At 36.1% G+C, this 24748-nt stretch overlaps 1 protein-coding gene and 1 pseudogene across 14 annotated transcripts in view; both read left to right on the top strand.

Annotated features, from left to right (window-relative positions):
* Positions 1 to 430: 430 nt before the first annotated feature.
* Positions 431 to 4626, top strand: LOC140609366 (small ribosomal subunit protein uS3-like; annotated as a pseudogene).
* A 2609-nt stretch (positions 4627 to 7235) lies between these two features.
* The window catches only part of PHF14 (PHD finger protein 14), a 233087-nt gene continuing 215574 nt past the window's right edge, over positions 7236 to 24748 (top strand). For 13 of the 14 annotated variants that reach the window (XR_012010961.1, XR_012010962.1, XR_012010964.1 and 10 more), the window contains exons 1-4: positions 7236 to 7738; positions 8253 to 8363; positions 15745 to 16523; positions 23850 to 23994. Coding sequence is in view for 6 of the 14 variants with exons in the window: in XM_072783991.1 (XP_072640092.1) it covers position 7738; positions 8253 to 8363; positions 15745 to 16523; positions 23850 to 23994 (1036 nt within the window). In the remaining 8 variants the exon portion in view is untranslated. Of the gene's footprint in view, positions 7772 to 8252; positions 8364 to 15744; positions 16524 to 23849; positions 23995 to 24748 lie in introns of all 14 variants that reach the window. The other variant, XM_072783992.1, reaches the window with a different exon arrangement.

The following is a 24748-nucleotide window of genomic DNA, read 5'->3' as shown; positions in this document are numbered from 1 at the left end:
ACTGCATATTTACAATTTTTGGAAAATTAAACCATACACCTAGATCTTCAAATTAGAAATTTTTTTAAATAGCTATGTTCTATTCTTCTTCTATTGTTATTTATTATTTCTGAAATTTCTATCTTCTCTATGAATCCATTCATTCATTCATTAAACATATATTAAGTGCCCACTATCTATTGCTCCTCATGCTGAGTGTTTAGGATAAGAAGAATAACACATTGCTGTCTTTCTTCAACATCTTCAGGTCTAACGGGACCAGGAATATAATTATTACAAAGCTTTATGACAAATGCTACAATAGACACTGATATAAGACTTAGGTTACTGGATATATAGTGTCCTAACCAAGATCAAGAATATTAATTCATCTTTGGAAATGTTACGTCTGGGATACCTCTGAAATATCCAATTAGAGGTGTTCTGAAGGATGGAAGAAACATCACTCTTCAACCCAAGAGAGAAGTTTGGTCTCGAGGTACAATTTAAAAGAAAAGAGGATATAGGAGACAGGTACTGGGAACTAATGAGCTTCTCCATGAAAAATGTGTGTGAAGGGAAGTATAATGAGAAGAGGGTTAATGCTAAAACCCTAGAGAACTTGAACAAAATGGGGACCAGGCCAGGAGGGAGGAGTCAGAATAGCAAAGTTAGATCAAGTCAGAAATGGAGGCAGATAAATAATATTTTATATCAGGGTTTAGCCCAAGAAACAGAACTTCTAGGAAATATACATACATAATAAGGAATTTATTATAAGGGATTGACATTATGCAATTGCGAGAGTGGTTGCTTATTGCAGTCTGAAGTCAACAGGGGAGGCAGTCAGTAAGGGAAGCAGAACATGAAGTGCAGAAGCAGAGATACATTAGAAGGATAGGTGGAACCTATGAGGACAGAGACTCCCAGAGAGACACTCTGTCCTTTGTCGCAGAATTAGATATAAACCTAGTTCAGGAATATAGAAACTGAAGGAGGAATTTGACAAGAAAAGGAAAACTAGGAGATGACCTAGGGGAGTCTCATGCATTCTAGACATACTCCTCCTTCCCTTCATTGAGTTGTAGTATCCCAATTTCCCCTTGCTAGTCAAAATCAACCACCCAAGCTAATAGAGTAATGGAGTTTTCTTCTCTTGCAATTATGACTTCTAGACCAGCAAAGCCACAGTTGCAGGGATAGTAATTTTACTAGTGGATCAAAGAGAACCCCTTCCAAATTTCCTTTCACTCGTGTCCTTCAGGGTCAATCCAGAGTGGGACTATAGTGCTACAGCTCTCTACTTTGGAACATTGTTGGCATTTTATACAGAACCATCTGTAGACCAGGCTCAAATGTCTTTCTTAGTTAATTGGTCATAGGCAATGCTCTATACCATAGGTGCAGGTGGGTTGAGAGGGAGTATAGAACATGGGTATGCAACTTACACTTTGAGGATCTGCTCAAATCCATCTGATAATGGTTTCTATTTGGTGATGCAGTGCATACTCAATCTTATAGCTTTGTTGGTCAGATAAGCCCTAGTTCATGATAGATAACTGAGGTAGCATGATAATTTGCTTCCAGCACCAGCAGATCTACTAGGTTATACATCTCAGTTGAAGAACAATTTGCGTGGGAGCTTAAACCTGTTGCAGGACCCAGTCCAAAACTAGCAGCTTTTCAGGTTGCTCAGCAAATGGATCACACAGATGAGGTAAACATTACCTCCAAAATCTAAGGAGGCTCACATAGTGGAAAGCATTGTTGTGATAAGCTGAGCCACATGCAATAATCTGTCCGTCACTTTGAAAGAGCTATGTTGACATGTCCCAGACCACTGGAACTATAGAAATTTCACTGAGGTGACAGAAAACTAATTTTTGGTCAGATTTACTTCTCACCATCTGGCCTATAGTTATGTTACCTACATCCTAAGTAGTTGTTATTTCTTTCTTACTAGTTCTAATCAACATGATACCATCAATGTAACTGACCAACATGAATTTCTGTGGAATAAAGAGATATATCTAGGGCTGCAGAGTTTATGTATCCATGAGGTAAGAGAGTCAAAGTGTATTACTTATCTACAGAAAGCAAACTACTTTTGTTGGTCTTTAATAACAGCTAAAGACATGAAAAGCATTCACTAGTCCAAAATTAAGGTGCCAGCAGATTTGGTCCCTAGATTGAGAACAATGTTAGGGAGTTTGCTTATGATTTGTCACTTAAAAATCTGATGGATTAAAAAAGAACAGAAGGTATCACTTATGCATTTTTGTTTGTTTGAAAGCTCCTCTGTAGCTTTTGAGTTGATGACATGAAACCTGTCTCTAACTAACCTTATTTGTCTCTGTAACATCCAATATTGTACATTTTATGATGTTGCTCCACTGATGCTGTCTTTGCCCATCTGCTTTGCTTTCTTGGGACTTGCCCCTTGTGAAACACAGCTCCTTTTATGCATTTTTCAGTGCATATGAATGACTGCTATTCATATGCACAGACAAATAATTAAATAGCTTGTTTGAGAGATCTGTCTAATAAACTGCTACTATAGCAAATGTTGAAGTACTTACCTCTCACTTTTGTCTTTTCTTCATATACAATAAAAACTGATAACATTTCAGTGTCATGTAAATTTTTTTAAAAGCTTTGTTACTATGTGAATGAATGGTGAAAACACTGTTCTTGAAAAAAAAATCCAGACATATGAGATCACACATTTTTATTCCATTTATATGAAATATCAAAAAAAAAAAAAGAAATATCTAGAATAGGCAAATCCATAGAGATGGAAATTAAATTAGTGATTGCCAGGGCTAGGAATAGGGGAAATTAGGAGTAACTGCTAATGAGTACAAGGTTTCTTTCTCGAGTAAGTAAATATTCTAGAATTAGATAGTGGTAATTGGTGTACAACTTTTGAATATGCTAAAAACTGCTGAATTTTACACCATGAAAGGGTGAGTTTTATGGTATGTGAATTATATCTCAATAAAGCTGTTATAAAAACTCAGCCCTGGGATTCCTGGGTGGCTCAGGAGTTGAGTGTCTGCCTTCAGCCCAGGGTGTGATCTTGGAGACCTGGAATCAAGTCCCACATCCGGCTCCCTGCATGGAGCCTGCTTCTCTCTCTGCCTGTGACTCTGCCTCTGTGTGTGTGTGTCTCTCATGAATAAATAAATAAAATCTTTAAAAATAAATAAGTAAATAAATAAATAAATAAATAAAATAAAAACTCAGCCCTGATTAAGCGCCTTTTAAAATTTCTAATTCTTTAAAGGTTTATTTATTTATTTTAGAGAGAGAGGGTGCAGAGCAGTGGGGGAGGGGGCAAAGGGAGAGGGAGAAATTCCCAGGCGGATTTACCCCACTGGGATCAATCTCTGATGGCAGATCACGACCTGAGCCAAAACCAGTAGTTAGATGATTAACGGGCTGAGCTACCCAAGGCGCTCCAAGTACCTTTTTTAAAAAAGGTAATCTTGTGATATCTAGAGAGATGATTGACTGGCTAAGGTACATAGATGAGATGATAATTTATTTTCATGATATTCTTGTGCATTTAAAATTTTATACTATGTATACATACTAGCTATGATAAATTAATTTAAAATCCTTTCAATATTATTATTTGTTAAATATGTTGAAAGTTTTTATTCATGTAATACTAGAGTAGATCCTTGCTGCCTAAATCCTGGAAGAAAATCCTATAGTCAGTACATTTTACATAATTTGAAAAGGATGATTATCAATGATACCCTTTATTACAAAACATTGAAGGGCTTTTAGAAGTTCCTAAATACCCAAAGTTGCAGTTAAGAACTTTTTTTTTTTTTTTTTTTTTATGATAGTCACACAGAGAGAGAGAGAGGCAGAGACATAGGCAGAGGGAGAAGCAGGCTCCATGCACCAGGAGCCCAATGTGGGATTCGATCCCGGGTCTCCAGGATCGCGCCCTGGGCCAAAGGCAGGCGCTAAACCGCTGAGCCACCCAGGGATCCCCTGCAGTTAAGAATTCTAATTCAACCTGTGGTTCAGAAGAGGTTTGATTTCCCTGAGGGCAGTGTAGAGCTTTTAACTGGGAAGGTGGCCACAGAAGTCTGTGTGCTATTAGTGGGGCAAAGTCTCTCTGTTACAAACTCCTAGGAGGCCTTGCTGTGCAGAGGGCTTGCTATAGTGTGCTGTGATTCATCATGAAGAGTGGGGCCAAAGGCTATGAGGTCTTGGTATCTAGGAAACTCCAAGGACAGAGAGCTAAATCCATGATGTTGGTGCATGATCTGATGATTCACAGTGGGGACCCTATTAACTGTTATGTTGACACTGCTATACCATATGCTGCTCAGATAGAGTGTGCTGGGCATCAAAGGGAAGATCTTGCTTCCTTGGGGCCCAAGTGGTAAGACTGGTTCTAAAAAGCCCCCGTCTAATCCTATGAGCACTGTGGAACCCAAAGATGAGATATTGCTTACCACCCCCATCTTGGAACAGAAGGATGATATGGCCATCTGCTCTGGGCCAGATATGGCCAGAGCAGCCTGCTATGTTGCAGCTAGTACTCTCAGCATAACAGAGTCTCCATGGCAGCTGGATCTGGAGTCTGGATTTTGCTCTGTAAAGACCTTTAATAAAACTTTTTGAAGAGGGATCCCTGGGTGGCTCAGCGATTTGGCGCCTGCCTTTGGCCCAGGGTGCAATCCTGGAGTCCTGGAATCGAGTCCCACGTTGGGCTCCCGGCATGGAGCCTGCTTTTCCCTCCTCCTGTATCTCTGTGCCTCTCTCTCTCTATGTCTATCATAAATAAATAAGTAAATCTTTAAAAAAAAAAACCACACATTTGAAGAAAAAAAGACAATCTATTTCTAGGAATTTCTCTTATAGAAACTTAGATGCTAGCTTTTGGAGTATCCATTTCCCTTTTAGATAATTCAGCATAATTCCTCTCAGTGAATCTAGGAAGAGAGTAGAATGTCTGGTTTTCTAACTTCAGAAGTAAGACAATCCTTAGCATGCTTCATGTTTAAAGTAGATTGAAAATTAAGTTCTCAAAGTAGAGCTGGTCAAATAATTAAGTTGCTAGGTTTTTAACTGGAGGAATAACAGGTCTGAAAGCCAGTGAGGAGTATTAAGGATCAGATATGGCCTCTGGATATAGAGAAAATGACTTGTGGGAGGCTGAGTGGCCTCCAGCTGAGAGGGCTATAGGGTAACTTTCCATTTTAGACAAGGAGATACATGAATGATCATTGAAAAGGGAAAGGGTTTACTGAGTAGGTTTTAAAATTTTGGGATGTAAGTTTTTACAGCACTGTGGAAAGGTTTGAGGGGGCACAAAGCAGTGGTAGTTTGGGTCACAGGACTAGAGATTCTTAGAGATTGGAAGAGTTGGTTTACATTTTTAGGAGGGATAAGGAACACAGAAAGAAGAGGTTGCAATATAAATTGTGTAACTACTGTTATGGTGGAATGTCCTGGGGCATTAGAAGTAGCCCAGCTTTTGGGGAATCTAATTAGCCAAGCTTTCCTAGCCCTGAGCATTTGCACATGATCTTTCCTTGGTCCGGAAACACTCATAGCTCCTTTTCTCCCCTTCCAGGGCAGTTCAGACTATGATTGGCTCCATTAACTTTCTCCAGGAAGCTTACCCTGAGCTCCTTCTCTTCTCTTAGCCTGTGTACTCTTTCTCTGGTAGCTTGTTTCACAATATACAGCAATTGTTTGACCAGTTTGTATCCTTACCTGTATTTTAAGTTCTGGAAGGGAAAAAACAGCTGTCTTGCAGACGGTCCAGCCTCTATGTAATCATTCTATAAATTATACTACTCTGTAGTAAATATTTACTATTTTTTTCAAATTTGATAAGATTCATTCCAGTTTACAAAATAATTCAACGTGTTTCTTTAGCGTAAGCTCCAATATTTCATTATAAGATTTGACTCCTACACATTTATTTTCCCATGTCACAAATGCTGCCACTCTATGTTTATGTGTGGAATAAACTAATGAACTGAATCAACTTCATCCAAATCTTTCTCTGTCCTTGATGCATAAGTTTTTGAGAAGTGTTAGTACTAGTCAGATCCTAACATTTTAATACTATTTAAAAATATTTAACCTGTACATAAATAAATGTGGTGTTTGAAACTTGTTGAACGACTGCTTTATCCAGCTGTACATACTGACCTGAGTTTTTATGGGTTTAAAAATCCATCCATTAAATCCATATTTAAATATAAAAAATAGTGAAAGGTAATAAAGGGGAAAGGAGAAAAAATAAGTGGGAAGTATCAGAAAGGGAGACAGTACATGAGAGACTCCTAACTCTGGGAAACGAACTAGGGGTGGTGGTAGGGGAGGTGGGGGTGGGTGGGGGTGGGGGTGACTGGGTGGCGGGCACTGAGGGGGCACTTGACGGGATGAGCACTGGGTGTTATTCTGTATGTTGACAAATTGAACACCAATACAAAATAAATTTATTAAAAAAATAAAAATCCATCTTAAAAAAATATTTCCTCGAAGTGGATGCAAGGCATTATTTCACATTCACGTGGACACACATCCTAGGTAATAAATATGCGATATACTGGTGAAATGGAGTATTTTCTCCCAGAGGTATTCTTTCTCTTAGTAAAATTAAACACTTTTATTTATGTGGAATGACTGCCCACAGTACACTCGTAATAACACTTAATATAAAAAAAAATAATGCTTTTCCCCCCACTGTTAGTTGTGATTTTTTTTTTTTCAGTTGTGATTTTCAAAGCGGCAACCAAAGTCTAATGCGATTCTCACATTTTCTCTCTTTCAGGAAATAAAATTTTCGCACGTACCAAGATCTTTAAAACGATGCAACTTATAGAAGCAGCAGGTAGAGTGTTGTTGTCGGTATTATGTTTTCGGTAGTAACTTAAGCTAGCAACGTCCCTTTGTGTAAAGTGTGCTAGGAGGAACTCCTTAAGAAACGAAAACCTGGAGCAAGCCTGGGCTTCCCACGGGTTTGGCGGGGGGAGCCTCGGGCGCGGGTGGGAAGAGCCGCTCAGCCCGGGAGAGCTCTCTGCGGCCGCTCCTCGGCTCCGCTCGGCTCCGCTCGGCTCCCGCTCGGCTCCCGCTCGGCTCCCGCTCGGCTCCCGCTCGGCTCCGCTCGGCTCCCGCTCGGCTCCGCTCGGCTCCCGCTCGGCTCCTCCCGCCGGAGCGACCGAGGGCGGCGGCGAGTCCGGCGCACGCGCGCACGCGCTCACGCCCCTTGCTGTTCTCACGGCCGCGCTCTACCTTGTGTTTTCACTTCCTTCTCCTCAGAGCTGTATCCGGGTCGTTGCTTTCTCTATTGTCTCAGGCAAACGGCCTCGGACTTTGCAAATTCTGGGTCTTTCGTGGCTTCGGGTGCAGGCTAATAAAGTTTTTCTTTCTTTTATTTATTTATTTATTATTATTATTTTTTTTTTCTAACAGTTTTAACGAAGGACACTAACTCCCCAGGGCTGCCGGGGCCTGGGGGCGCCTCTGGCAGGGGAGCGCCGTGGGAAGGGGCGCGAGCGGCCGGGGCCGGTTCGGCGAGGATTAGGGGGCGGGGTGGGGGGGCGGGAGGGGGTCTCAAGGCTGCGGTAGACTCGCCCGGGTCCGGTCGGCGGCGCCGCCGATTTTAAGTAGCATCTTTGGATCGGTTTCCGCGGTTTCAGCCCCGACCTCAGCGCTGCCTGGGCTCTCGCAGCCTCTCCCTAGGTGTCCTCCAAACGACCACCTCACGGATTCCTTAGTAAGTGTGTCGGAGGCCTCCGCCGGGAGAAAGGTGCATTTCAGCCCTTGTGGAAGCCGGGGCCTGTGGGAGCAGGGGAGGGGGGGGGGCGCGCAGGGCTCTGCTGGGAGCCGGACCTTCCGTGGGCGCTTCCCTTCCTCAGTCCGCAGGAACGAGCAAGGCTGCTTCTATTTCCTGGGCTCCGCGTTTTCTTTCCTGTGGACTGTCCCCGCGTCCAAGTGAGGGATCGTGAACGAGTGGCAGGAACCCGACAGGATGTTACGGGGCGGGGGGGGGGGGGTCACCTTAGATGTTGGCCGCCCTGGTGTCGCCTTTGCCACGCCCCAGCCCCGACCCAGCGGCTGCTGGCCAGCCCGCCCCAAGCTCCCCGCACCTCTTGCTGAGAACTGAATTAGACAAAGATTCCCTGCACGAGGTCATCTGCCCCCCCCCCCTCCCCCCGGCCCCAGCATCACGGCTGTCCTCTGTGCTGGGCGTGATGAGTAATGACGATGTAATGTTTTTCTCTTAACAGTGGATCGCAGCTCCAAGAGGAGGCAGGTGAAGCCTTTGGCAGCTTCTCTGCTAGAAGCTCTCGATTATGATAGTTCAGATGACAGTGATTTTAAAGTGGGAGATGCCTCAGGTAAATGTTTCCTTTTCTTCTTCCCTTTTCCCAGCTTTCTGGAAGTTGGGCTTATTTTCAGACTTTTTTTTTTTTTTTAAATGGGTTTTGATGAAAATGCCAATTGAAAAAGTTAAAGCACATACACTTCCTTTAGTCTGTCCATTTGATTTCCCACATTTCCCCAAGATCCTTTCACTAGTGATCTCTAAGATCACTAGATCCCATCATTGCTTCTGTTTATATGGATTCTCCGATAATTAGCAGGCAGAAAAGAACTTCTACTACAGATACCAAAGCGTTTTCTCTACCTCCTCAAAGATCTATTGATGCTTACTTTATGGATAGAGGGGAAAAAATAGATATCTCGAAGTCATTTAATATCCTGAGGGTAATGTGAGCTATGAACAGCTCATAAGCAGGCTTCTTTATTCAGATCACTTGGCATTCTCTGAGGGGAGTTTTGCCTTTTTGCCTATTATTAGCATCCTTACCAGAATAAAATTGCCCAGAGCAATAAGTTATACTTTGTGGTATGTGTTGGACTTTGTGGATTGGGCCTCTCAAAAATCTCTAAAGTACAAAGATAGATGTTTGCTCATTTTATTTTGTGATTTTTAAAAGCAATACACTTATTTTAAAAGCTCATATGTTTACATTGTACAAGGTTGGGAAACAGAAAAATATGGTTTTCCATGGTATCTTCCGTCTATTGTACTTCATATATATAGATATACATATATGTATAATTTTAATTGGAGGAATCTGAGAAATGCATACAAATTGTGTTTAAATATTTTATGTGAAAAATACTAATACATGAACTATAAAATTACTTAGAATTTTGTCCCTTTCTGATGGAAATTTAAATAAAAAGAGAAATTAAAGCCTTTTCAGTTTCATCCCTTTAATAATGTTAAAGTATTCATTCCTCCAGAGAGTTTTCTATGTTTAGTCATCATATAGCTCTCCTTTCCTCTGGTTTTTCTTTTTTTTTTTTCTTTTTTTTTTTAACTCCTGTTAGAGATGGTAGGTGATGAAATTAGGTTGTGTTGTTTCTGTTATTAGTTTAAATAGTATCAACAAGTAGAATTTGCATGGTGATTTACTGAGAACTTTTTATTTCCATAATCTCATTTAACTTTTATAATAGCTTAGTGAAGGAGATAATATTTTACAGATAACAGGGGACTCGGTTTAAAGAACTTGCATGAAGTCACTTAGGCCATAATGGATGTGATCCATGTCTTTTGACTCCAAAATTTAACGATCTTTTTGCTGCTTAGATCCTAAAAGTAAATTGATGTAATCTTAAACTGAAACTACTTGGTTGTTGTGACTAATGAGGTCACTCCCAACAATCAAAAGTTAAGTTTATCTTGATTAATCGTCTTTTAACCTTTGCTTCTCAGCTGCTTTCTCTCCTGTTTAGTCAATTCACTGATGTTTGGTACTTCCAAAGAAAGGAAAGAAAGGGAAAGGAAAGGAGGTAAAATCCAAAACTATTTAAGTTCTCTTGGTGAGAATCTTGGTAGTTAATATTTTGGTGAGAATGTGGTTTTGGTCAAGATTAACTGTGGCAAGTTTTTGGGTTTCAGAAGTTATGACTTATTTGAATACTATTATGCAAAACTCAGACTAAGTATTCCATATTTTTTTCTTCTGTGACAATAAATCTGACTTTGTAGATTTTTTTTCTTTTTATTGAGATGTAGTCATTCACAGGTATCACTTCTCTTTACAAAGGTCAAAGCTTCTAATGATGCAAACTGCTTTCTCAAGATAATTTTTGGTATGAAGCTAAGTAGAAATTCCTGATTTTATTAAATCTTAATCAGAGTTAATGGGAATTATCAGTTATATGTGAAAACTGACAGGATGAGTTTTGTTATGCTGATAATTTTTAAAGAAATCTCTCCAAAGTACTAAAAAATGCATACCTTCTATTCTCTCTTGTCATCATATCTAATCTGTTCTATTTGTAATTTACTTCCTTGGCCCCTGTGCAGTTCTTGTTATGCTACTATAAAGGAGATTATAGTAGAAAATGATTTTGTTTAAAATAGTAGAAATTGAATCCTATTTTCCCTTCTTGGTTAAGATTCATTGGTGTCCCCCATGGTTAACATGGTGGCTTACTCTTGATTACCAGTGTTTCCTGTTTGAATCCTTTCTTTGCCTGAGGTAATTGGACTCTTACAGGAGATAAAACAGACTTATCACTGGTTTTCAGTCATGTCAGAGTTGTGGAATCCCAACCCTACATATGAATAGATTAAACTGGAGGTGGAGAAATGGCAGTAGCTGTATCATCAGTCTGATCAAAGCCTCTTTCAAAACTGTCTAAAGATGACTTCTTGAGTGAACTACTAACTCCTTTAGAACTTGATGTTAAAATGATTAGATTGGTTGGCCTTAATTTGTAACAGTTTTGTGCATCACTTCTCTTCATTTTGAGATTAGAAATTATGACTACAAAGCTTCCTATTTCTGTTTGTCTTTAAGAACATAGATAATTCTGAGAGATTATATTCAACACATTTGCAGATAAACATAATTTTATTCATGTGTTTCTCAGGTAATAGAAAAAGGTAAATATTGCTCAAAAAATGACCTGTCAGTAAAATTTTCAAGTGATCATTGATGGTTAATAACTATAAGCCTCTGCCTTTAGAAGAATATAAACTGAAAATAGATCTTTTCTTTTATCTTTAATGTGAAATTAATTAAATTTCTCATTTTTTGATTGTGGACATGGTATAACCATATTAGAATTGTGGTGATAACCACCAGAAGAACCGTATTTGGAAATGTTAAATTGAACCACATGAAATTACCAATTTAAGATTATTGGCAGTTTCTTTGGCAGTTTCATCGTTTGATCTAGTTAAAGTGGTTATATTTGAGATTTGGTCCTAGAATTGGGGTTAGATTACATTTAGTTATCTGATATATAAGTGGAATATTTTTCAAGATGAGTGCATGTATTGCTTTTATTAAATAAGACAAAATAGCAGTGCTGTGTCCTCTCTAACCTGCTGGCCAAAGTAAGATGATTAACTTTAGATCTTGAGTCTTAGTTTAGATAGGCCAGATTGCTAGAAAATTAACTAGAAGAGTCAGGATGAGACTTTGGTAGTATTTTGTACTTAAATTCACAAAGAGATGTGATAATATTGGAAAAATTAAATTAACAATACAAGGCATGATTGATTATTTGTGTAGTTCAAGTCAAGGAATAGTCACTTTAGACTGGATTTATCTAGAACATTTCATTGAGGAGGTAAGTTGAACTAGGAACTAAAAAAGAAGCAATCTAGGTGAGGGAAACATTAAGTTTAGAAGTGTAGGGGCTGGTAAATATCATTTATATTTGGGAATCAGGAATGAGTAAAAGAATAAAAGAGATTCTCCTGGGCAAGTATAATGAGGTCAGGTTAAGGCCTTATATTGCTAGACCAGGGTTTCCCAATCTTGGCACTATTGGCATTTGGTGTTCTATAATTCTTTGTATTGGAGGCTTGTCCTGTTTACTGTACAATGTGTAGCAACATCTGTTTTCTACTTACTAAATGCCATTAGCATCTTCCCTTTCTGTCCCCCACCATGGCAACCATTCGTTGTCTAGACATTGCCAATGTTCTCTGTGGGACAGAATTCAAAATTGTTCTTACTTGAGAATCACTGATCTGGATTCATTCAGAAAATGATAAATGACACAGTTGGAACTAGAGATGAGGAGTAGAGGATAAGTTGTGTTGATTGATTAGCTTTTTTAAAAAGAGAAAATACAGGATTGGTCAAAAATGGCCGCAAAGTGATAACTGAAGAAACCAGTAGATTGGTGATCTCTTATGTATTGTGTATATTTATAAATACTGATTACTATTGTACCAGATCAATGAAAAGAATAGTTAATTAAGGCCGGTGAACAAAGGTGATCCTTTACGTTGCAAAGCTAAAATAAAACTGAATTAAATCATACCAATTTTATTGTTTAATATTTATGAGGAAAACTTAAGCATTGAAAATTGTGAAGGAATTCTTAAAGATTATTTTTTTAATTCTGTATTGATAAAAAATTCCTTAAATTCTGTTAGTTGAAATAGCTATTGCTTGGAGAGATTTTGATATATTGTATATTTGAGAAAAGTTACCTTTTATTTAACTGAATAGAAAGGAGGGATTTCAATTTTAAAGGTTTTTTTTTCTTCTGAAAAAAATTTTATTGTAGTTAGAATTACTTTTTTTTTTTTCTAGAATTCTCTTTTAATGCTAAGAAGTGTCTGACTTATTTAAAGTATTTGACTTCTTTCTCTAGTCTATTACTACCTTTTTTTTAAAAAAAAGATTTAAGAGTACTGGACTTAGAACATGATACAGAGTCATTGTTTGAATTTGTAATAGACATTTTTCTTTGCAGCCTACAAAAATAGAATTATAGACAGCAAAAGACTCTGAGTTTTTCATTGTAATTTTTGTCAAGCTATGCTTGTACCTAATATTGTTTATTTCCATTCTTCAAGTGCATATATACCAAAAGAAATGATGACTAATCAGATGAAGAAGTTATTTTTCAGAAATCAAGGACAGATAAAATTTGATATATTCCTGATGCCTGCAGTTGGAGTATGGATAATGTATTATATTTGGAGAATGAAGGGTTGGGTAAGCTACTAGGATTTGGATTTGTGGAAAAATCTCAGATTCATCTAATAATAAAATTAACAAATGTAAAGCATTTGAATCTTTTTTCTTTTCAAATTGCTTTCTATCCAGACATGATTACAAAATAAAAACAATCAGGGTATCAATTTCCCCATGCTTTTTTTTTTAAAAAAAAGATTTATTTATTTATTTTTTTTTGAGAGAGAGTGCTTGTGTATGAATCAGAGGAGGGGCAGAGGGAGAGGGAGAGAAAATATCAAGTAGACTCCCCACTGAGGGCAGAGTCCTATTTGGGCTCGATTTCATGATCCATGAGATCATGAACTGAGCCTAAATCACCAGTTGATTACTTAACTGACTGAGCCACCCAGGCAACCCCCTTCATATTTTTAAAAATAATTGGCTTTGGCAACAGCAACGAAAACAAAAATCATAAAAATGCTTAACATTACGTAGAATTTACCAAGTAATAGCAAAGTTGGATTGGTCTCAGTTTTGATTAGGTACCCACATTTGTGCCCCAGTTAATCTTGCTTTTGTATCTACTGTTGTTTTTATTGGTAAAAATTATTAGGAATACTTTTTAGGTACTTTAAAAAACTATCTCTCTTAATTTTGGCCATCTCTTTTAATTATGGCATTGCTTGCAGAATGTTTCAATCTTCTGTAGTCAGTATGCACAGAGACTGTTTTTTGCCTTAGAAGTGTTTGGTCACCTTGGCTTGCTATTTTTAAAATTCTTATCTAAAAATGTCTATTATTATTATTATTATTTATTATATTACCAGAAATAGTTTCTTGGTAGGTTGGATTTAATTATGAATGGTATTTTTAAAAATCATAATTTTCTTAATGGTTTGTAGAACTATTGGACTGAAAAGAAGTACCTAGTTGTGGGTGATAGTGAATTCACACTCTTTGAAATTCAAGAAGCATACAAATCCAAATGTGTTTCCTGAGTTTGGTACCTACTTGTTTGATGGTAAAACCTAACTGGAAATGATAGTTTATTTGTAGTGTTTCCTTATCATACTTGTAAATATTTATACTTCTCACTGCAGACATGTGTTTGAGTATAGTGCCTTAGACCTCACTGGAAATTTTAGTGTAATATATTGTGTATGCACCATGCTACCCTTCTAAAATCTGAAAAAAATCAAAATTCTGAAAGCTATCTGGCTCTAGAAGTTTCAAGTAAGGGATTGTTGACCTATATGATATTGCTGGTGTCCTATCTAAGATGTGTGGGATTAGAGTGTTTTTTCATAGCAATTTTGAATAAGCTGTGGGTCCCTTCATGATAATCTTGAGATTGATAATTATTTTATAGGGCCAGTCAATATCTATTGTATGTTAATTTTAATTTTTATTTTTTTGTGATTTGACTTGGAGGATTTTTTTTTTTTTTTAATAAGCCATTTGTAAAGGATTTCTAGGACATTTTGGATAACCAGATACTAATTACAACTTTCTTTACTTTTTTTTTTTCTTTTAACTTTATTTATTTTTAATGTCCATTGAATTATAGCGGCTAAGGCTGGTTGAATTAACAGAAATTAAAATGGTGTGGGAACACAGACTTTTTCTCACCATTTTAATATTACCCTTTTCTTAATTATGGGCCCAAAAAATGTATCACCCTACAGATTTTATTATTATTATTTTTTCCTACAGATTTTACTATAAGTGTTGGCTGTGACCTGTGACTAGTTGTTTCTTACTTCTTCCAGCTCCCCTTCTATTTTTCTCCTCCCCTTTATTTCAGGTTTTAGATTTTTATTTATTTGATTAGGTGTAAAGAGGATCAGAAAGCTGCTGAATAGTGTTGGGCCAAGATGGCCTGGGCTGCCTGACGCAGGAATGGGAAAAACTTGCTAGAAAGCTTGTAATTCTGGACAAACTCTTTACTATTCTAAGCCTGTCTTTTTAGCGACTACTGTGGTTGCTCATTTCCAAGATGGATTAGTTTTTAAAAATAATTATTAATTTCTTTCATTCTAGGGGGCTGTCTTAATTACTACCTAGAAGTTTTGAAAGTTTAGGTGGCTCTTACTGATATGAACAGTATCCTTGTCAGCAGGAAAATTGGCAGCTGCTCTTGTAACTTCCATTTATTGTGCTACTGCTCCTGTTTCCTTTCACCTATGAACTTGGTACTCCTAAAATTGATTGGTATGTTAGGGATGTTGACTATCATAAATACCTGTGCTCATTTTTTTTTGGGTAAAGAGTGAAATAAATGAGACCAAGTTTTTTGGGGCCAGAATTTTCTTGTTCTGAATGTGACTCAATGCTTGTAAGTTAATTCAGTTTATGAATTGAAGATGCAAGAGAAGAAGAATTTGGTCTGTATTGTATCATTAAGTTAAAAAATCAGATGCCCAATTTCAAAAGAAGCACCTTTACTTTTAGAAAAAATAATTGCTTCTAGGGTACCAAACATAGCATGAGCTATATGACACGAAATAGTACTCTTCCTTTTAAAGCATATTTTAATTTAGAGTTACATATATTCATCTTCATTAGTGTTCTACTGAATTAGAACCATTTTGCCAACTTCATTGATTTATTATTTAATCAGGTTGGGAATGTCTACCATTCTTTGACTTAAATTTGTTTATATTGTTTTGCAAGTTACTCACAAATTTTGGTGGTTTCATTTGTGTCAGCGTTGTGTGTGTGTGTGTGTATGTATATACATATGTGTGGTTTTTTTTTCTCATATTTTCAACAGATTCTGAAGGGAGTGGTAATGGAAGTGAAGATCCTTCAAAGGACAGTGGAGAAGGTTCCTGTAGTGACTCTGAAGAAAATATTTTAGAAGAAGAACTGAATGAAGATATTAAAGTAAAAGAAGAACAACTTAAAAATTCTGCAGAGGAAGAAATACTGTCATCAGAAAAACAGTTAATTAAAATGGAAAAGAAGGAGGAAGAAGATAATGGAGAAAGACCTAGAAAGAAAAAGGAGAAAGAAAAAGAGAAAGAAAAAGAGAAGGAGAAGGAGAGAGAAGATAAAGAAAAAGCAACAGTATCTGATAATGTGGCTGCTTCTGCTGCTTCCACCACACCAGCCACAAGTCCTCCTGGTGTTAACACATCTCCTTCAGTCCCCACTACAACAACCACTGCAGAGGAACAAGTAAGTGAGCCAAAAAAGTGGAACCTTCGTCGAAATCGACCACTTTTGGATTTTGTATCCATGGAAGAGCTGAATGATATGGATGACTATGACAGTGAAGATGACAATGATTGGCGACCTACTGTAGTAAAGAGAAAGGGACGATCTGCATCTCAGAAAGAAGGAAGTGATGGAGACAATGAGGATGATGAGGATGAAGGAAGTGGGAGTGATGAGGATGAGAATGATGAAGGCAATGATGAAGATCATAGCAGCCCTGCCAGTGAAGGGGGTTGCAAGAAGAAGAAGAGTAAAGTTCTTAGCAGAAACAGTGCTGATGATGAGGAACTGACCAATGATAGCCTGACACTATCTCAAAGCAAGAGTAATGAGGTAGATCAACCCAATTTTTATGATATCTGTCTGTCTGGGGAAAAGGGAATTCTTCTCTAAACCATTCTACTCGTTATATTAAGTAGCTTCCTTGAAATCCTATTTATAGACAGCTGTGGGAGTGAATGAGCACCCTAAGTGTAACATTTATTCATTTGGTCAACCAGCCTTTGTTGAGTATCTACTATTTGTCACCGTCCTCAAGGAGCTCACAATCACCGCCCTCAAGGAACTTACAGTCTTTATAATTAGAGAAATATTTTTATATCCAGAGACTAGGGTTATGATAGTTTTCCTTTTCCCTCTCTGTCCTCTCACCCCATTCTTCGTAGGACTGCTGAATGGTTCTGAGTGGATTATGAAAACAAAGGTCACCTTTATTTCAACTTAGGCATGTCCATATCCACATGAAAATTTAGACTTCTACTTTTTAGAGCAGGACAAAAACAGCTTAATGATTGCGTCAGACTTTTAGAGATTCATTTTAAGGTTAATTCCTTTACCAGTTGTAGCACTCATCATCTGAATAGTCACCAAGTCTTTGCTTTAGATGTATGGGAGTAAATATGAACTATATGTTTACATATATTTAGTGAATAAGTTCTCTCTACAAAGAAATGAAAAAGAAAAATCAAACACTCCTATCATAAGACAAACATTTTTGTCCTAAAACTACAGTAATGACTCAGTTCTTCCACTTGAAGTTCTACTACCGAAAGTTAGGTTTATCCTTTGGGCCCAAGATGCAACATTCAAGATTCTTCAGTCAAACACATTTGTGTCTCTTTGTCTGTGTGTTTATGTATATGTTTTTCTTCAAAAGCAAGATTGAGTTGTCATCTTACATGTAGATGTACCTGTTACATCAACATGTAGAACTATAATAATTAAGTCTGTTATTTCTGTTAATACATTTATTGTCACAAATTTCACTTCTTTAGCAAGCACTTATTTTTTGTTTTTTCATATCATCACAATAGGTTAAACCGGTAGATTTTCCTTCTGTGCTTTATTCTTTTACCTTCTACTTACAAGTTTTGCATAGCAATGATTACCTATTTTAAGTAAGTTTCATTTAAAAACTTGGTGATTTTTTACTTTCCAAAATAATAAGTAACAGGATATGAGGGGGCGTTATATGTTAGATTGATGAAGCAGCAGGTTGTATTTTAAATTATAAACATTGGTCAACTTCTAGGTTATCCACTTTCATATGAAGAATGTTGTCTGCCTCCAGTGCTATCCTAATTATTCTTTAGGTAATGGGAAATTGTCATTTGGAATATAATATAGTATTTATAATGCTGTAAAACAAATAGTTTCATATTCCCAGGAGCAATTTAGGGAAATAGAAATATGGAAAATTCAGTTGTTCATATTTGATTGAGGCTTGTATCCAGCTTATTTTATAGTATTTAATACTCAGTCTGTCTACTGAATAAATTTACCTGTTGGTAGCATTATCTTCTTCATTTTTATTAGCCTGACATTCACAAAAGTAGGCTGGCTAATGATAGAGGCAGAGTTAGATCTCTGTTATGGTGTGGGGAATACCTACATATGTTTAGAGATTTGTCAGGTAAAATGTATACATTATCCATTTGTTAATAATGTGTAATGCGTACCATATTGCTCAAGAGGTTGTAGGCTGTCCTTTAAGTTGCATTGGAAGGTCACATGTGCTGTTTAGGTTTTTTATCCCACCAAAAGAGACTTTATTAAATAACGAGACTTCATATATTTATGTTAAGTCCCAAAGGAATGTGATTCCAGAGCATTTCTTGGAAATGGGTCTCCATAAAATTATCAAGAACTTTCTTCTTACAGTAACAAAACTTATTTCTCTGGTGTTAATTTATGTTAGTTTTCCTTTTGTTCTACCCTATGCAGAAATGTAGAAAAATTGATAGAAAGTTCATTTTACCTCAATAATTCTACCTGAAACCTTGCTAACTGTTTTTCTCTAAGACTAGTAATTTTTGATGATTCTACTTCTATGTAAGTGTCACTCAGATAACAAATTTTAATGAAAACTCTTTTATCTTTCTAAATTTCCTGTTCATATGCTCTTGATTTTGTAAAATAGATGACTAAAGGTAATTCTTGTTGCCTTATGGCTATTGTTTGTATCTTAATCTTGCTGGCTATTTTAGGTAGTGATACCTTGGCATCAAGGTATCAAGTATCTATTCGTTAATACAAATGTATTTGGTTATATTTAAAGTTTTACTTTCCTCTACTTTTACTTTATGTTTTCAAATACTACTTTGTAGTAGAGATAGCTGAAAGTGTGATTTTAGAAATACATAATTGAATTATATTTAGTTTATAAACAGCATACTTTCTTGGCTGTTATGTCAAGTGCTTTTGTAAGTAAATGGTGTTGGACGTCATGTAAGTGATATTCCAAAACTTTAATAATTTTGAAGTTTTTTAGGGAATTTGATTTTTCTTTTATTTGAACGGAGCTGGGGTCTTTTATTGACTTAACTATCAACTCTTTTTTTTTTCCTGATAATTTATTTAGGGACAGTTGGGTGGCTCAGCAGTTGAGCATCTGCCTTCAGCCCAGGGTGTGACCCTGGAGTCCCGGGATCGAGTCCCACATCGGGCTCCCTGCATAGAGCCTGCCTCTACCTTTGCCTATATCTCTGCCTCTCTCTGTGTCATGAATAAAAAAAGAGTTTATTTATTATTTATTCATGAAAGAGAGAGAGGCAGAGACATAGGGAGAGGGAGAAGGAAGCTCCCTGTGGGCAGCCTGATTTGGGACTCGATCCCAGGACCCCCAGATCATGACCTGAGCCAAAGGCATCAGATGCTCAACTGCCAAGCTACCCAGGTGTCCCTTAACTATGGGCTCTTAATGGTCTTAACAGGACTATGCCATAGGCCTTGAAATACTCTAGAAGAGTGGTTTCTGAACTTTTTTGTCTCAGGACCACTTTACACTTTGAAAATTATTGAAGACCCTAATTACTATTTATGTGGGTTAAATTAAAACTCAGGAATTAAAAAATTAAGGCATACAGAAGCAACAAATTGTCGGATTGATGACCCCATCCCCTGTTATGTAGTTCTGGAAGAGTACATGATACATCCATGAGAGAGAGAGAGTGAAAAAGGCAAATAACCCTAGTATTTTGTATGAAAATAGCCTTTACCTTGTGGACCCTATGAAGCAGAGTCCCACAGACCATACCTTGAGAACTACTGTTCTACAACTGGAATTTGATAACCTTGCATTTTCTACATATGGGCACTTTACTTGGCCTATGGAATTATGAAATTTTTTGAATTTAGTGTGGTCTAAACAACCTCTTGGAATATGGTAATATGCCATTTTCAAACTTGATGCTTTTGAGATTAACTGATGTTACATTCATTTTTGGTTTTCTGAAATAAATCTTTTGGGGATGGGTGTAGCATTTTCAAAAAATGGTTCACATTTTCAGGACTTTGAAACTAGAGCTTTGGTTGAGGATTAATATTTAACAGAAAATTATATCAATAGAAATTTTCAGGCAGAAGTTTTTTGGTTTCTTTTCATAAAAGGCTCTCATGTTAAATGGATTAGATTGATGTTAAATGGATATGAAGAAATGGCAATTGTCATCTGATATTTGGTAATTAAAATTTATAAATTTATAAATAGCAACTTCTATTTATAAATAGCAACTTCTATTTGGGACTTCAGACTTATCAATGCTTTTTACACATTTCAAAATAAAACAGCTTAATATACATAAAAATACAGTTTGAAATATTGTACAAAAATTACTTCAGATTCTTGAGAATTTCACTTTCTCAAAACTTAGAGGAAGACCTATTGCTCAGATTTTTCAGTATACTAATTTTTTCTCATCATCAGAGCAATAAGGATTCTTTTAATTCTAGTTTTGAATGAAGTATTCAGGAATTCTCTTTTATTAAATACATATAAAACTTAGAATTTACCTTGTTGTATATATTATATATTATCATCTGTGTGGAATACATAAACAAACAAGCAATAGACCCATGGAGAACACTGGACAATATTATCATTTGAGGTGTAACTTTAAACCCTAAGGAAAAGAGTGAAATAATTTACTATAAGTACTCATTGATTTATTATTATTATGCCCCATTCTTCTAGTTGCCATTCGATTACATTAAATTCTTCTATAATATTAAAGTTATATCCTAGGTAATACTCATGTGCCATTCAGAACCAACTTTCCCAATTTCTATTTATATGTAAAAACCATATTTTCAAATGATATATCTTTTGGTAAAAAGTTTAACTTAACTATTTTGTCCAAAAACTTAAAAAAATGATACACATCTTCAGAAATATGCTAATAAAAATTTGATAGTAAATTTGCTTTTATAGTTTGGTTATGTGTGCTCAAACCTGTGTTTGATGTATTAAAGACAATTTAGAGCACACTTTTTTAAGAGAATGTGTTAGTAAGACTTTCCCACTGAAGCATTATCCACAGTCATTGGGCAGGGCTCCAGTTCCCCCCATTTCTTTCTCTTTGCATTAGATTTCTGATAAGTGTCTCAAATGATGTGAATCAGAGGGCCAGAGCCAGCTGATTTTGTTTTCTCTGCCTCCAAATGATAATATGTATAGAGAGAAATTGGTATAGATATACAATTTAGACATTCACTGTTTTATCTGAGCAAAGTGGATAAACAGGAAAATGATGGAATTAGAGCTACCTATTAATGCTATTTTTTCTGATCCATAGAAATGTACTTGTTTCCCACAGGGGTAAACCTTTTTTCAAGGACTTATTAGTTGTAATTCCACCAGAGAAGTATTTTTTCTTTTTTTAATAATAAATTTATTTTTTATTGGTGTTCAGTTTGCCAACATACAGAATAACACCCAGTGCTCATCCCGTCAAGTGCCCCCCCTCAGTGCCCGTCACCCATTCACCCCCACCCCCCGCACCCCTCCCCTTCCGCCACCCCTAGTTTGTTTCCCAGAGTTAGGAGTCTTTATGTTCTGTCTCCCTCTCTAATATTTCCCACCCATTTCTTCTCCCTTCCCTTCTATTCCCCTTCACTATTATTTATATTCCCCAAATGAATGAGAACATATAATGTTTGTCCTTCTCCGATTGACTTATTTCACTCAGCATAATACCCTTCAGTTCCACCCACATTGAAGCAAATGGTGGGTATTTGTCATTTCTAATGGCTGAGTAATATTCCATTGTATACATAAACCACATCTTCTTTATCCATTCACCTTTCGATGGACACCGAGGCTCCTTCCACAGTTTGGCTATTTCCAGCAGAGAAGTATTGGCAGAACCCATTTTACATGAGTAGCCTGTCAGTTATCAAACTGGTTATTGGCTAGATCTTTTTCTAGTCTGAGGTGTTTTTTTTTTTTTTTTTTTTTAATTTTATTTTTAAACCCTAGATGTGGTATTTTGGGAAAAAAGTCTTTTTTGGACTTACCACAGGAAAATATTTAAAGTAGCAGTGCTCATTGAGGGTTACAACTTTTTTTGGGGGGGCGGGGGAGTCCAGGGGATTACTCAGTGTAATAAATGGGCAGCTCATACTCCTTTTCTTGAACCACCTACAATAATTACAAAAGGAGAAGGGGAATGAACATAATTACTGAGTACACGGTATGTCTCAGGAACATTTTTACCATACAATTATCTTGTTAATTTTCACACCAATCTCATCAGGTAGGTATTACTTTTGCCATCCCATTTTACAGATAAGAGAACTACAGCTTTGAGATTCAATAGTTATTAAATGAGAACTGAGAATGAAATCCAAGATCACTGATATGAAAATCTGGAGAGATTTTTGTTTTACTCAGTGTACCAATGTACTATAAAATGTGAGTTTTCTTTTTAGGAAGTTTTTACCTTTATTTACTACTCATTTTCAAAGCCTCCAAATTACTTTGGTTTTATAACAAAGAGTAGTAAAATAAATAAATGAAATCTACAATTTTTAAGTACTAGGATTCTCTAGAGCAAGGATACTGCTTCCTTCCTGACTTTGCATTTGTTTCTGATTTGTTTTACAGATTAGCTGTAAGTTTAGATGTATAACACAGAATTGAAAAAAAAATGTTATTGTGACATTCAAGTGTCATTTACAAATTGCTATGAAATGATGACTCTAAATGTTTCCTGTGGATATTGGTCTGTTTAAAAGAATATAAAAATATAAAAAACAGTGGTTAGTTTCCTAAATGAAAACATTTAGACTCAAGTGCTATCTTATATAATGTCCAATCTGATAATATGGTAAGAATTATTATATTGTTAACCATTTAAAGTTTAAATCTGTAATGTAGTTTAAATTAAAGCAAATTCTTTTCCTTCTTGAAATTGTATCTTTATATTTATCTATTATGTCTTTCTCTTTTTATAATTATCTCAGTATCCTTATTATCAGTTTATACTATGTACTTCTTGACATAAACTTAATAGAGTACTCATGCTTTTGCAACTAGACAACTTGGATCCTTTTTTAGATGGTTTTCTTCTTTTTTTTCTTTTTTTTTTTTTTTAACATTTATTTGTTCATGAGAGACAGAGACAGAGAGAGAGAGAGAGAGGCAGAGACACAGGCAGAGGGAGAAGCAGGCTCCATGCAGGAAGCCCAATGTGGGACTCGATCCCGTGACTCCGGGACCTTGTCCTGAGCCAAAGGCAGACGCTCAACTGCTAAGCCACCCAGGCGTCCCTTTAGATGGTTTTCTGTACCTGTTTATACAGCTATGCCTATTCAGGTTCTCTTGGATCTGTCATCCAGTAGTTTGATGACTCTGAAACTTCTGAATTCCTCAGCAGTTAAGTATAGAGTTTATAATTATGCCATCACATGCATATTTGCTTATATGTTATCTTGGATTGATTTTTTCTTGTTTAATATATGTGTGTCTTGTCTCTCTTCAGGCAGGATTATAGGCTTCCAAAGTGTAGAAACCATGTCTTACACTTTTTAAACCCATTGTAGGAGTAATAATTACTTGTAGCTTAATTTTTCCTTTCTCCTAGTTTAAGGGATCAGACTATAATCTGGAATGGCATAGCAGATGAAGAGTTGTTGGTTGCATGCTTGCTTTTTTATTTCTTAAAGGAGGGAGAATATGGGACTTGCAGAGAAAGTGAAAAATTGAGGGTATTTAGAGGATCATTTGACAAAGAAATGGACTTTTCAAATGTAGCATGCTTTGAAATTACTAAAAGAATGGAGAATGTAGCATAATTTTAGAAATGCATAAAATAACAATTTTAGTTATTAAAGTTATCTTTTAATTTAAATATGTGATTTTCTGATATATTTTGATATTAGGACTCGCTGATTCTTGAGAAGAGTCAAAACTGGAGTTCTCAAAAAATGGACCACATTCTGATTTGCTGTGTTTGTCTTGGAGATAATAGCGAGGATGCTGATGAAATAATTCAGTGTGACAATTGTGGCATTACAGTCCATGAAGGTAATTTTGCTCTTTTGTGTCTCCTTTTTGAAACAGCTAATTGACACTGAATTTAAATAAGTAAAATCAGCTCTTTTACATTTGTACTGTTCTAAGGTTCTTTTATAGTATTTCATGGTTTTTCAATTGAAGGTAGGACGTATTGAATCCTCAAAGTATCATGGGAATTATTTTTTGGATTATGTTAATTTAAAATGTGTTTTAAAATAACTTAAATAGAAATATTATTATCTGGAAATTACAGTATTTCTCTGAAGGTTAGTGTTATGATAGTTTCCTTCATGGCATTTATTTCTAGTTTTTAAATGAAATTTAGATATAGGAAGTAGTCTAGTATGTTAGTCTGGTAGGATATGTTATTTAAAATATATTTGAAGTGTAGTGATACAGTTTCTTCTTTCATGGTTATAATTTTTAATTTTAAACTAGAATATTCAGAGAGATTATCTTTTAAAAACCGAAATAGAAGCCACTATATTGAAAATATTTTTCCCAATTATATTTTTGAATCTTTTGGTTAGTTTATTTGCTTGTTTGTTTTTCTCTTAAATTTTTTTTTTATTTTGACATAACTTCTGACTTACAGAAAAGTTATACGAGTACTACAAAGAAATCCCATATACTTTTACTCAGATTTCCCAAATGGTAACATTTTGCTGTTTTAATCTTCTCTCATATGACAGTTTTGTTTTCAACTCTGAGAATAAATTGTAGACATAACGTCCACCTCTGCCTCTATATACCTCAGTGTGTA

Source organism: Canis lupus, chromosome 18 (genome assembly GCF_048164855.1).
Source record: "Canis lupus baileyi chromosome 18, mCanLup2.hap1, whole genome shotgun sequence".
Taxonomy (NCBI): Eukaryota; Metazoa; Chordata; class Mammalia; order Carnivora; family Canidae; genus Canis; species Canis lupus.
Note: the sequence above shows the minus strand (reverse complement) of the source record. Positions and strands in the feature narration are given on the sequence as shown.